This window comes from Onthophagus taurus, chromosome 5, assembly GCF_036711975.1.
Source record: "Onthophagus taurus isolate NC chromosome 5, IU_Otau_3.0, whole genome shotgun sequence".
NCBI lineage: Eukaryota > Metazoa > Arthropoda > Insecta > Coleoptera > Scarabaeidae > Onthophagus > Onthophagus taurus.
This window is the reverse complement of record NC_091970.1, coordinates 6022743-6037854: the sequence shown is the minus strand read 5'-3', so window position 1 is coordinate 6037854 and position 15112 is coordinate 6022743. Positions and strand designations below refer to the sequence as shown.

The following is a 15112-nucleotide window of genomic DNA, read 5'->3' as shown; positions in this document are numbered from 1 at the left end:
AAAGTTCTTTTGATACTCTTAACATTTCAAAATACTTCCATATTTTAAAAAAGTCTTTAAATAATCGTCATGACATCCTTAAAAATTCTAGATATCCCTAACAACGTATAGAAATCCTTAGATATTTTTAGATAATGTTGGATATCATCCTTAAAAATTATCTCAAGGTCCTCTATAACTCTTGAAAAATTCAGGAATTTGCTTAGAAAACTTGAGAGGTCTTTCAAAATGTCTAAATATTCTTGTCATAAGTTTTTGAATTGTTCGACAATTTTTTCAATTTTCGCCGATTAAGTTTTAAAAATTCGTATAAAATTCACTTCTGGAAATGTGAGTATGAAAATTTCCCAACGTGTTAATAAGAGTGTTCTCTTTCCAATGAACCAACCCGTTTTGAAAAATAATTTTTAGTTTTTCAGAAAATAATATTTGAAGTTATGATAAAATTTTCGATGTTGCAATTTTCATCAATAATTTTCAAAATTCACTATAAAATTAATTTCTTGAAGGATTGTTATGGAAATATCACCAATTATTAATTAAATTATCCTCTTTTTAATGCAATAAGCCGTTTTGAAAAATCGCTTTTAGTTCTTGAGAAATAAATTTTTGAAATGATACAAAATTTTTTTCGAATTTCCAATTTTCACCGATTAAGTTTAAAAATTCGTATAAAATCCATTTCTTGAAATACGAGTATGAAAATTTCCCAAAATGTTAATAAAAGTGTCCTCTTTCCAATAAACAAACCCGTTTTGAAAAATAACTTTTAGTTTTTGAGAAAACAATATTTGAAGTTTTGATAAAATTTTCGATGTTGCAATTTTCTTCGATAATTTTCAAAATTCGCTATAAAATTAATTTCTTGAAGGATCCTTGTGGAAATATCACCAATTATTAATTAAAGTATCCTCTTTTTAATGCAACAAGCCCTATTGAAAAATCACTTTTAGTTCTTGAGAAAAAAATGTTTGAAATAATCGACAATTTTTTAAAATTTTGTAATTTTCGGCAATCAACTTTTAAAAATTCGTATAAAATCCATTTCTTGGAATATGAGTATGAAAATTTCCCAAAGTGTTAATAAGAGTGTCCTCTTTCCAATGGACCAACACACACAACCTCTATTATTCATTAGATATCGCTAGGGATGCTTAAAATATCCATAGAATCCTAAGATATTCTGGATATCTTTAAAAAAATCCTTATCATTATAAACTCTTGATAATCCTCGACTTCAATTTCTCTATGTTTTTATTAAGTTAAATCGTCTCAATAAATTTAATTTCATAATTTTTTCTATATCAGTTTACAAATCGAACTTGTAAAGAATTTTTCATAGATTCAACCGAATAAAATACTTGTAATAAAATTGTTTTTATCAATAATATTTTCAACTCTTATTAATATGCAACGCAAAGAATATCTTTGTTTATATTACTCGGTTTCAAATCGAGGCATGGTTTCAATTTATTTGTTGTTACGACAATCAATTTTCATCTGGATATTATTCAAAATCAAAATAAAAAAGGATAGTCGAAACAGAAACTATAATGACGAATATTTTGCAGCAAAAAGCTTTATATGAATCTGATGAATATTGACGAGATTATTTTGCATGTACAATGTTTACCTTCCCAGTATTTCACAAAATAAATACATAAATGAATTGATTATGTAAATTACTCGTTATACTGTATAATCATTCACGTTAATTATAAATATGGAAAAATAATTCTGTTTAATACAAAGAAAATATCCAATCAAAATTTAATATCAAAATACCTTATTTGAATATGTCATCGTTACAACTAATTACCATGGCTACATAAATAGTAAATACAATTTTAAATTCGACAAGTACAGATCGTTTCGGCATACAAAATCAAAATTTTCAAGTATTTCTGAACCAAAGTATCTACAAAGAGAATAAAAATAATTTAAAGAAGCCCTCCCAAAAAAAAGAATAGTAAAAATGCCTATTTGTTGTCCACCACCTTCAAAAGGCGGGCGCGATCCTTGTGTTCCCCCATGTTATAACCCATGTTGTCCTCCGCCAGCTAAAAAACGTGTTTGCCCAGAATGTCCTATATTTACCCCTGGACCGGTAAAGTATATGTGCACATTACCACCACCGGCTTACTCGGCGAAATTAGTAACACCCCCAACATATTGCCCCCCAATGTGTTGCCCTGTCCCCGTTTGTCCACCCGTGGAGACACCGGTCGCTGTGGCAAATTTGATTTGCCCCTTAGTCCCACAACCGATGGAAAAGGTTATCATACAAGTAGCTCAACCGGTAATGCCTTTGAACCCTTGTCCGTGGACACCCCGTCCAGAACCGCCACCTAAAGATGGTCCGCCACCTTGCAGACATAAGCCATGTGAATGTACTCCGGTAAAAAATTATTTCAATTCTTTAAAACAAAACGTTATTTATTTCTTTTTTGCAGTGTATGTAGTCAAATTAGTTTTTGAACTAATTTTTGTGAATAGTAATGGCGGAGGTATATCGTACGAAGTTATTAATAGTGTAAAAAATATTCTAAAAATTATGTAGCTAATGTAATTCTATGTAATGACGATGTAATAATAAAAAAGTCTCCCTTGAATTCAAATTTAGTATTAAATTAGATAATTATTATTTCATATATACTCAAATATTTGCGGTACAACCTAAACTAGACCTAATACTGACACTACCACTAGACTTAGAACTAGAAACATTCGAATTATACTTGTATTAGAGAATTAAGAGTCAATCATTGAAATATCACGATGTTGCATATTTTTATTGCACTAAAACTAGACTGACCATTAATATTGAAGATAAATATGTCGTGTTTGTACTCATATTAAAGGATTTAAAGGACAAATATGTCAAAATTGAAGTTGACATTTTAAACCTGAAGTTAGTTATTATTTATCATACACTCAGATGCAAAGAAAACGGAACAAGCTAATATTTGGTAAAGTTTGAAATGTGATAACTTTTTGTTTTTCGTTTAATTTTCATGATTTTTTCAGCAAACTAGATAAAAATGTCGAATTTTATGTTCAATATTCAGCCTTTGTTAAATGCTGGTCATTTAGTCAGTATACAGGGTTAATTGAAACGTCGTTTTAGGATTTCAAAATATAATTTTTGTTAAGAACCATTCGTTCTTGTGAATTTGTCACTAACAATTTACTTAAGATACGTTACTTTTTAATAAGGTGGCTTTGCTCATTGTTATTCTAATGACAATTGGACAATGATTTTTTGTACAGATGATTAGTACCATGGTTTTAAGTGCTGAAAATTGCGCTAAAGCTGTTGCTCTTGTTGAAGATGGGTGTAATTATGAATATGTTGCAAGAATCCTTTATGTTCATCGCTCTATTATTAAAAGAGTGGTAGAACGTTTTACACAAACTGGAAGAAGTAAGAGAAGGGCAGGAAGCGGTAGAAAACGAAAAACCACTGCTGTTGATGACAGATTTATACGTGTTATAGCTTTGCGGAATCGTCATTTAACGTCAGTACAGACGAAAAATGAACTTCGACCGGTCCGAGGTACAAATGTGGGTGAATCAAACTCTAAATAATTTTCTTCAAAAATTTTTCCACGTAAAATCATTTGATGCCACGACATAGAGAAACACCCTGTATAATCGTAAAACGAATGACCAAGCGGATTCTGTGCTTGTGGCTGCCATCAGTGTTCTGTGATAAAAATAGAGTTTGAGCCTATTCTGAGAAGTCCTATTTTTAGAGAGATCCCGTTTTTCCAACATTGTTCATTTGTCGCTTAGTCAAGTGATGCATAACGCGGTCCAATTATGTCTTATACCAAACTAAACCCAATGTATCCGTACCCAAGAGCAACCTTAACTCAATCCTCAATCCACTTTCAAGCTTAAAGTAGCACATCGAGGCAGAAAGTAGTTCCAAGTAAGATCAGCTATGTCAAGTCCTGCTCACCCATTCTGAAATCTATCGCCAACTAAGCAGAACGCTATCATAAATCCAAAATCCTCATCGCACCGCACCCAACTCAGGATTAAAGCAAATCTAGAAACTGAACCTAATTTATTAACCCAATCTAACTCAACCCAATCCATCCATGTTTAAACCAGCACATCCACTCCGATACCAGATCCAAGTCAAATAATCAAAACCAAATCCAACCTATCCACGCTCAAGTCTTAACGGAAATCACACATTTTAAGAGAACTCCTACTACTATTAAAGGTAGCAGGAAAAGTGTCGCATACTTATTATAGGATTTGTTTTATTATAATCATGTTATTGCCACAAAATAGGGTCATTTTGAAATGAGAAGTAATTCTTGGAAGTCTTACTTGAAATTTTCTTTGAACTGTCGTTAAGTTTTCGATGAAACTTTCAAACAGGGAACATATCAGATTGATTTATTTGAATATTTAAAACGTTTCTTGGAAGGTGTCACAGTTACTGTTAGATTTCGATCGATAAACTCAACTAATAATTTGTTTATGGTGAATAGGCAACTTTTTTTTAAATAAAACATTTTTATTCGGCTTCGAAAATAACGAGTCCTTTTTTTTATTAAATAGAATAGAAAATGATATTGCTTTGAATTGTTCTTTTTTTGTAAACAATTTCCATTCCAAACTGCAATTTAAAAAAATGACATGTTTGTTTCATCCACTATTTCTAAACTAACTAAATTAAATTATCGCCCGAACATCCGAAATAAAATATATATCCAATTCACTTCAATTGATATTTTTTATAAATTTTGTTTTTAAAAATGTATCTTTGTTTCATCGAAATGTTTTAGTTTTTATAAATTGAATTGAATATTTTATGTTATCCTCTTTATACGAAAAAATAAAAAAAAAAGTTTTTGAAGCTTTATGTAACGCTGTTTAAATCCTGTAACAATAGTCTTGACGTGACTGCAAAGAGAACGATGCCGCTCAAATTGATCGTATCTACGAACTCAACAAGAACCACTCATCTTTCTTGCTTACGACTGGCCTGTTTTCCTGCTGCAGAATTAGCGTTCCGACAGTTATGCAAAACAAGCTAACATAGCGCAGTGAATAATTTGCCTTAGACCTCTTCGCAGTGGGAGAGGTGTCTCCTCTTCCAGGAGGTTCTCGGTTTATTTCTCCGTCGAAATGCAAATCGCGTAAAATTTAATTTTCTCCCTGCCGCGAAACGTATACACAACGATGAAGTAACTATGCGCAAAACATTCTCATATTTTTCATCGTTTGATTAAGTAATTAAATCATTACATATTTTCAATTTGACACATTAACAGTTTGAGATTGTAGATGCCGTTATTGTGAAGTGTTAATTAACCCTTTGAGATCCTATGTCACGTTGTGATGTGACACAATACAAGCTATAAAGGGATAACAATGTCAATCAATGCAATAATTTGTAGTAGTATACAATTTCAATTCTACTTAATAGTTTCAATTGATTTAGTTCGAAAATGTATTTACAAGAAATGTTTAAATATGTTATTTTAATTTTAAAGCATTACTTTAAATAATGGTTTAAAGTGCAAAGATGTTTGATTCTGTGTGTAGAAGACTAGATATTGTTAAAGGAAGTCTAGATACTGTTGATAAAAAAAATAGATACTGCTTGCAGAATTCTACATATTTCTGGCAGAAATCTAGACACTGCTAATGAAGGACTGATTGCAAAAGACAACTGATAATGAATGACTAGATAACGCAAATGGTGATTACTGCTTGAAAGCAGTAAACAAAAAGCTGCAATGTGCTAATAGGCTACTAGATCCTGTTCATAGAAGAGTTAAAATATTAGATACTGCTCGAAAAAGATTTTCAGATTTTCTTCATTTATAGAAGATATATTTATCGACGTCTTTTCGAATGTTGATATATAAAATTTATTTTCACATTTCTTAACACCCTATGAGGTGGATTTATTCGTATTAAGCCGAACGGGACAAACGTAATATACAAGGATTGAACGTTCACTTGGTGTCGACTCTACGTCGTTCGGGTTTAGTTCGTGATTGTTTGAGATAGATGGTCGAACCGCCCCAAAGTTCTGATACAGTAAGGGGAGGAAACGTCGTATTATCATTTCTCCATTGTAGAAATAGAAATAGATAACAAATCTTACGTCTAAGTCTTTAAGCCTGGAATATTTGGGTCGAATCGACGACGTATTTTTACATGGTACGAATTTCCTTTCATATTCTTATTCATTTTGTACGATTTGTAGAGCTGGAAAATGAAATGTGCATCAAAAAGAAAACTGATGACAGGGGAAATTGTAAAGTTTCAATCGATGCGTGACGACGACAACGAATTGAACGAATTGAACTACGAGCTTAACGTAATAAAAATAATATTGCAGTGCTAAACCTAACGAGTAATCTGATAAATGTGATAATAGACTTGTCTAATAGGAAACGTAAACCTTTCTAAACATTGACATTGACGACTAAAATTACGTCATTACCAGGTGCGATTTAGTTAATGATCATTAGAGTTCGTCGGGCATCAAAACGCTTATTACCTCACACGATCTTATTAGCAATGATATTGCATGGCATAATCAAACCAAATCAAATCAATTTATGCATACCAAGCTAAACTGTATCCCATGGGTTAATTTGTCCTCGGACGGTAGTGACGGTAATAACACGTGATAACCTAATAGCTTCGTGATGTATATCGAGACGATGTAGGAGGGAACAGAACGTGAGATAAGCAAATGTGTAATTGGTGTGGAAATTGCGTTAAAATTAACAGATTAAAGGTGATGTTTTTGTTATTAATTTTGAAAAGTTCAACAATTAAACGGTTTTGGGATAGATGGCAGGTGCACGATAATATGTTTTCCAATAACAGTTACCTAACGAGTGGACGTGACGTAATTTTCAGATATAGCGGAACCATTAATTACGGACGACAACCGGAGCGGCGCTAATGAGTTTTCCAATCTACGCCACATCAATTCTGCATTTACAATAACCAAGTAATTTTAGGTAGCTAAATGTGGGTGTGTGTGTGCAGGTGGCTCTTCTCGGCCGTATTCTGCGTATGCCCAATTCACTTCCACTATAAGTTCAATTTGTGTCAACGGTATTTTGACAATAATGTGTATTCGGTTCAGTTTTCGTCAACGATAAATATCGGGGTATTGAAACCAGACCTCTGTGTGCGCAAATTAATTTGCGGATAAATTAATTGCTCCGCCAAAGCGGGGGCTTTATTGAAATAATTTTCTCACAATTTCGTACTCGTTCACGATCGAATTTAATTTCTCTTCTTATTAACAATCTATTTCATTAATCAATTTTTAATTTTTTTAAATTGAAGCAGTAAAACCTCGGTATGACTATAAGATAATATTATTGATATTTCCAAGAAAAAATTATTAAAGAAAAATTGTCAAATTTATAAATCGGCTTGTAATCTGTTGGCAAAAGACTAGACAGTGCTGGTTGAAGACAAGATATTGATTGCAGAAGACTATATGCTGCTGGCAAGAGCCTAGTTTAGTTGGCATAAAACTAGATACTGTTAATGAAAGACTAGATACTATTTGCAGAACACTAGATATGTTGGCAGAAGACTAGTTACTTGCTTTGTGGTTTCCCAAAAGATTTCAAACTAAAAATTTAATGTTATAAAGTAATAATTAGCATTCAGAGTCAGTGAATGCAAAAACCTAGTCGATCAGTGTTATTAAACAAATATAAATAACTTTTACAAAAATGATGATTATAAAATAGCATCATTAAAAACGAATCTTTCAAGTTTAGTTTCTTGGAAAATTCTACAACGTCCTCTTCATTATCTTCAGGTAAAAGAAGCGTAGCTGGGTTGGGTTGGGTTGTTCAACCAAACACTCTTCTCTGCTCCATCATAAGTTACTAGAAGCTAAGTTCTCTCTCTCATGACGCGATAATCATATATATATGATATCAAGATCTATGCCGAAGTCTCATCGATGGCACAACTTAAACACAATAGTGCAATGGTGTAAGACCTACAAACTTAACCTTAATATAGATAAATGTTGTGTACTTACTTATAGCCGATGCTCGTCACCATGCATATATCCTTACAATATTGCTAGCAGCACTTTAAATCGTGTTGAGGAGTACAGGGATTTGGGGGTCCTGTTTGATGCAACTCTTAATTTTAAAAAACATATCAACAATGTGTGTTCGGAGGCCTTTAGGTCCCTAGGTTTTGTGATGCGTATGTCTAAATATTTCACAAGTGTCAGCTTATTAAAGACCTTGTATTGTGCTTACGTTCTGAGTAAGTTAGAATCCGCTTGCCTGATTTGGAGTGCCTTATATGCATGTGAGTTCTTAAGCCTTGATCGAGTCCATCGTAGATTCTTAAAATTTCTTTCTTACAAATCTGATGGAATTTACCCTGAGCGAGGTATACCACAAAATGATTTGCTTGCATGACACAATATGATTTCCTTGATGGACAGAAGAAACGCGTTTTATGAAGGGTTTCTACAAAGGCTTATCGAATATAACATCGATTGCCCTTTCATTCTTGAGCGACTAGGGTTTGTTGTTCCAAGGAGTAACTCAAGATATAGCTGCGTATTCGTCATTCCTTATGCTAGGACAAACATTATGAGACGGGCGCCAACATACACTCTCTGTAAAGTGGGCAACAGGATTCCAGACAATCAGTGATCACCTGCATGTAAATTCACTTATTTAGTTTTTATTTTTATTTTCTTTATAATTCGGTCAATTGTTAATTTCTTGTATTTTTTGTTTTTTTTTCTCACATACAGATACATATTATTGTATTATTACATTATGTAATATATATTGTTATCCTTTTTTGGGCTACGCCTGTTGGGTAATAAAGGAATATTATTATTATTATAATCCGACTTTGAACCTTGGTGGTATTGCTCTTTACACATTCCTAGGTCTTCCCGTTCTCCTGTTTCTTACATTTTTTCGTTAAGAATTCCTGTTACTAATATATGGTTCCTAGCATTATTTCCCATTTGGGTCATATTTACTGGATGATATATAAACTGCTCCACTGCTTTTATATCATCTCTATACAGGGTGGTTCAGTTTTTAATCGGGAAACTTTACTAGGACGTAGTACTTGCCAAAATAACACAAGTTTTTTATATAAACATAGTGCGACCCTATGTTAAATTTTTTATTACTTTAAACTTTTTTTAAACTAAAGAGACAAAAAAGAACCACTAAAGAATGAGCTGTACAACCCATATTTTTCTATGTTAATATTGCATTGCGTTAAAAAGTTCTTCTAAAAAGAACCAAGGGGGTGGTGAATTTCATCCCCTTAGAGGGCGCTAGGGAAGCTTAAGGTATGCTAGAAAACAAGATGTTAACCAGTAGTAAATACATACCAAATTTCAAATTCTTCGGTTTACTTATAGCCGAAATAAATAATAAAATGTAAATTTTTAGCTCAACTTTGATCGCTCATAGCTCGAAAACAAAAGAGTTGCGACCCTATGTTTATATAAAAAACTTGTGTTATTTTGGCAAGTACTACGTCCTAGTAAAGTTTCCCGATTAAAAACTGAACCACCCTGTATATATTTTTATTGAACTAAAACTAGAACTAACACTAGACCTAGAACTAGTTTAGCGCTAAACTTTCTAGATATAGGTCTAGTGTTAGTTCTAGTTTTAATTGTTATTTGGTTTCTAAGTCTTAAGACGCACGGCTAAACCCGAAACTTTCTAATTCTAGGTTTAGTGTTAGTTTTAACTTTTATTCAGCACTGACGTCACGAACGGGCCTTTGAGCTGTACACCTGTTCCCAGGATGTAGCATACCCTTTTAGATTCCATCATCCTTGGTATAAATATATAGTAGACTGAGACCACATAGACTGAACACAACTGAAAAAAAATTATATAACGGAGTTTTGGCTGTAGTGTTCCATATTAATCCGTTATATCGATATTTTACGGTTTATTGCCTATTTTTTTAGTTTCATAAAAGAATTAATACCCAAGTCTGTCAAGTGAAGGTGTTGTTAATGTTAGCTACCTCAAACAGATTGATTTTAGAATTAAATGGTTGTCACGCTATAAAGCGATTAGTTTTTACACGTGACCAAATACCAACAATAAATGCATTACTTTTTGTTTAAACAAAACGCGTATATGTAGGTTTGTAACAAAGGAAATTTATCACGAACTATTATAACTAGGTACGAAACGCTTAGTACTTAGTCAGACCAAGTCATTTAAATTATTTCGATAAATAATTATTCTCGACTTCAAGTAGACCGTAAAGTGTCGGGGTGGAGACAAACTTCTCTCTTTCCCCTCCCACAGAGAAGCGGCAAACTACCACTTAAAACCTTCCACAGCTGTCCGGGGACCGGATTCAACGGCGGTCTAATTAAAGTCTTTCTAATTAGCATCAAATACCGATTATTAGTAAGCGAAATGGGAGGATTTTCTAGGAAAAGAGGAGGGTGTGGTGAAATTTCGACGGAATAATCTGGATTAAAGTTCCAATTCTGCGTTCTAAGCCTATTACCTGGGCCCTTAAAATGTGCTTCAAAGGCCGTATGGTTTAGGAAAACTCGGATTAATTTGGAACCTTTTATAACAACTTTGCGATTTATACGTTTTAACTTCAGCTACATTAATAAATATTCAGACGAGAAATAACGGAGCCGGTGCCGTTTACAAATCATTACATGATTTCCGTAATGTACTTTATTGAACTAATATTTATCGACGGGCGGCCGATGCAATATTTAATAAAACCCTCTGGCAATATTGTTAGGCAAGCGTCATTAATTCGAATCGTAAATTCTATTCATCCGGCTGGCAATAATTTTAATTTTCCCCATTAATTTATGCTTTTGTGCTCCGCTCGTGCAAATTCAGACTAGTCCCGGATTTATTTTTATTCGATTTAAACTTTTAATAGCAGTATCGCGTGACTAAACCCAATATCGGTATAGTTACAATCCTCATTTAACAGTTGTTACGAATAATTTTTTTTTTTTTTAATAATGAATTGACTTTTGTCTTATTACATTCGTATAAAAGCTTTAAACCCCATTTCGCAGATCGTTACACAAATTTGACATACGCCTCTGGCAGTAACAGCAACTTAGAAACTCAGAGCTTTCTAAGCTTAAAGCTTTCGGGTCACATTCGGTTGGCAACGTTGCTCCTTCCGCTTACGATCCCCTTCCAGCCGATTTGGCGAGAACACGTGCTCATACTAGAACGATAAACTCGTAAAAACGTCCCCGTAAAACGATGCACTTCGTCGTCATCAGGAATCGTAGCTTTTCCAGAAACATTTCTTTCTTTTCCGACTCGGATAAATTGGTCTGGCGTTCAAATTAGATTTACAGTTGGCAACAGTGTGTATTTCGTATATACGCTTGCAAACTGGCGTGTACCTGAACGGAATAGTTTAAGTTGTGTTACACATTGCTCCATGTTTAATAGACGCCGTGGACAACTTGTTTGGTATTAACGTTGAATGTGGAGTGGACTATGTTCTAACTTGTAAGTTATAGTAAGTTGAAGTGGAATTTACAATGTGTAAATAACTTAATACATTTAACCGAATCTAATAAATATATCTCTAAGTCATTATGTTCAACATAATTTGTAAATAAACTATAATAACTTTTTTAATGTTTCAAAAATTGGAGATTGCAGCTCGAAATATATGCTAAAAGACTTGTAAATCTCGGTGGTTGTAACCAGGGGTTTAAAAATACAAGTATTTTTGCTTCTTTAATGTCTCCATCTTCTATTTAACTTATTAGAGTAATATTTTCCAAAAAAAGCAACAAGATCTTATCTTCTTAACCCATTGTGTTGTTTCAATTATTTTATTTCTTCTATTAGAAGTGTTCTAATTCCCAGTCTCTAGTAAACTAACTCAGTATATTTTTTAAATTTACGTGCCACATTTATTAATGTTCTTGCCATTCTTGATTTTGCACCACATCTCTGTACAATCAAAGACTAAATATTGTTATTTTTAATCCATTTAATTAATATCTGAAACAACTTAATGAACGGGTAATAGGTAAATCCTATATTGTACAGCAATATACAATAAAATTGCAACAATTCTCTCATTAATGAAGGTAAAATTCGATTTTACTCGTCGATTATTACCGCAAAACAAAACATACGTAATAATGATTCAAGAGAATTCATAAAATTTAATAATCACTATTATTACTACTCAATTTACACGAATCGGATAGTGGATGTTTCATGTAATGAATTTAAATCAGTATTTAGTTGCTTTTCACCACACACATTTAATTACGATTTTAATTAAAATTGAATACGCAAAATAGCCAATTCCTTTTTTGGTGTAATAAACAACGTGTGTGAGTTTAAAAGCTTTTGTTGGGTGTTCTATAATTCAGAACAAAGACGATACAGGTTTTTAGATCGATAAAGCGAAGAATGGCCGAGTAATTTGTCTTCGTAACGAGCCTATACATCTTTCGGAGGGACGCATTCCTCCTTTTATCCTCAGGAAATAATCGTCCGGCAGTCTCGAAGTTAACTCCGTTTAACCGAGCGAAAATATTGCGATCGTTTGTGCCAGCAGTGGAAACGGTGGCGCGAAGGACTTGGGAATTGAATCCCCCGGTTAAAACGGGAACTGGGAGGTCCATTATGCATACAAGAAACACGTGGAGCTCCTTTAACCCCCGAAGAGTAACCTCCTCGGTGTGTGTATATCTGTATTCGCGAATCCATTCATCACCAAGAATAATGCAGCGGATGGTGTGCGTTTGGACAAGGAGTATATTCAATTTTCGGAGACGGGTTTGCTAGAACGTTTTCGTAGAAAACGGAAGAATATCATCCAGGAAGAAGGAAGCCTGCGGGTAATGTGTATCATGCAAAAACGTCGGGAATTTTAATATACACCATATATTACGGGAAGGCGTTTGAGAGATGACGTCGAGATGAAATTCGAAATAACTTTGCAATATTCTCATTTTATTTATATAAGAAATTTGAAAAGAATTAAAAATAACTTCGACGAGACTTATTTGCATTTTCCTTCTGTTTACCTGACTTGTTTTGCATTTAACTACCATCAAAAGCCTTAGAATTAATGAAGTAACAACGCCAGTATAATTCAATTATGACTTAAATAAATAACCGTCATCGCTGGTAGTTTCAAAACGCCTTTTAAGAAAATGTACCCGGTCACTGTTGATGCAAATTTCGTTCCAGTATAAGTAAAGAGTGGCGCAACGATAATTATGGGCGAAAATCACCGTAAAGCACGTTCTCTCGTGCGTATTTTACTGAAAGTAAAAAAAAAGTTTACGTTAATATCTTATCGATTCGCAGGATATTTTTAAATCTAGCAACAAGCCGTCTCCGTCAACGTTCACGGAAACGAATTGATTAATACAGCATTTCCATGGTCGTATAAATCACTCGAGACGTTTAAGTGAGCTTTCGCGGACAACTCAAACCATTACACGAGCTTTCTGGCCTCGGCAATTCGCGTGCTAGAGAAATTTTAACGACAAAAAACATGCTCTAGGAGAAATGAAAAAGTTACAGCTCGGCCGCTAATTAACTAAAAAAAGTGAGTGGAGCTTTTTGTAAATTAAAAAAAAGTTTGCTTAAAAAAACAAAACAAAATTATGGACTAATAATTTATTATATAATTTACTTCAAAATAAAGCCGAAAAAGCGAGTGGATTAATCGATAAGAAGGCTGATAGCAAATTAGATTTAATAAAAATACTTCAACAAGAAGAAACAATAAAAAGATTCTAGATTTCACTGAAAGTAATTTAAACCAAGGCGCCCCCATATTTCAGCGAATTTTTGAAACTAGCATGTACTGTTTCTTAGCATTATGAGTCCGATATTGTTTGCCAAATCCTCTTTTAAAAGATATATTTTGAAATGTGTGTTATATCGCAAACATCGATACATTCAGTTTGATTTAAACATAAAACTCTGGTTTCATTTTTTTTGTTTATGAAACTATGATTAAATTTTTTTTCGTTGTTGCAATCGCATTTTTGAAACGAAATCGACGTAGTTTTTGAAAACTTGGTTCGTTTGAAAATTGCGTTTGTATAACCGCTTTGAGTTTGTTTTTTATTTCATTTACAAACACTAAAACCAATCCCACGTCGTTTATAAATATTCAAATTAATTAAAAGAAAATAAATATTTTCCGAAATCAATTTATAAAACCGCAATTCTCAATAAAGTGTTTAATGGTTTTAGAAAATCGATACGATCACAAATGGTTTCGAATAAAAAAAATTGTAAAAACCGGCAATGTACAGTTAAAGCAATTAAAACATGCCATGTAGGAGAACTATCGAATCAATCGAAAACCAATCCTGGAACAATTCCCTTGGCGTGAAGCGTTGGGAGTGAAAAATAAAAGAAAAAAAATCGTATTCCATATAGCTATAGTCGCAACCGCGGCAGTTGGCAATCGGAAACCCTGGAGGTTTTCGGAAAAACCGCAGCAGCCGACGCTGGACTACTCGCCAGCCTTCCCTCAGCAGTTAAAAGCGAACCTGCAAATTTTCACGGGTCGGGATTAACTCGTCAACAGCAATGTTCTATCTCGGGATTCAAACTCGGGATTGTCCGATGAAATACAGAGAGAAAAGCCTCTTGTTTGGACTCCGGTCAAACGAGAGAGAACTCTACACACTTTAACACCGACAACATGAGTTTGTTAAACAAAGTCGCTTAGCTTCAAATGTTTGATCAAAGCTAATGGAAATGTCTCGTAATACGAACTCTTTGATGATATCAATATTAACTAGACATTTTAAAATTAAAAAATACAACATATAAATGCAATGATATCCAATCTTCTAAAACAGAGTTTAATATTTTATGCCTACCATTAATTTTTTCATTACCAAACCTGTATGCTTCCCTTAGTTCGGAAATTCTGCTCTAGAATTTCAAAAAAATTCACGCCAACGTAAAATTTCAAGTTTCCATTTAACGAGCCTCAAAAAAATCGAAACTAATTCAATTTTAATTTCAATTACCCCTGCGGCTTCATTTTGTAGTCAGTCAGTCAGTTCCGTTTGAGTGCAATTCTT

General features: G+C 33.3%; 2 protein-coding genes across 2 annotated transcripts in view; one reads left to right on the top strand and one right to left on the bottom strand.

Moving 5' to 3' along the window:
- The window catches only part of LOC111426706 (fasciclin-3-like), a 78799-nt gene that overhangs the window by 58181 nt on the left and 5506 nt on the right, over positions 1-15112 (bottom strand). The window lies entirely within an intron of this gene.
- On the top strand, positions 1829-2612 carry LOC111426712 (uncharacterized). The gene is made up of 2 exons (XM_023061365.2): positions 1829-2398; positions 2454-2612. Exons 1-2 carry the CDS (start codon positions 1976-1978, stop codon positions 2460-2462), a joined length of 432 nt encoding a protein of 143 aa, XP_022917133.1. The 5' UTR covers positions 1829-1975; the 3' UTR covers positions 2463-2612.

Excerpts from the sequence above, each read along its gene's own strand:
- LOC111426712 (XM_023061365.2), top strand. The coding sequence starts at position 1,976 with ATGCCTATTTGTTGTCCACCACCTTCAAAAGGCGGGCGCGATCCTTGT.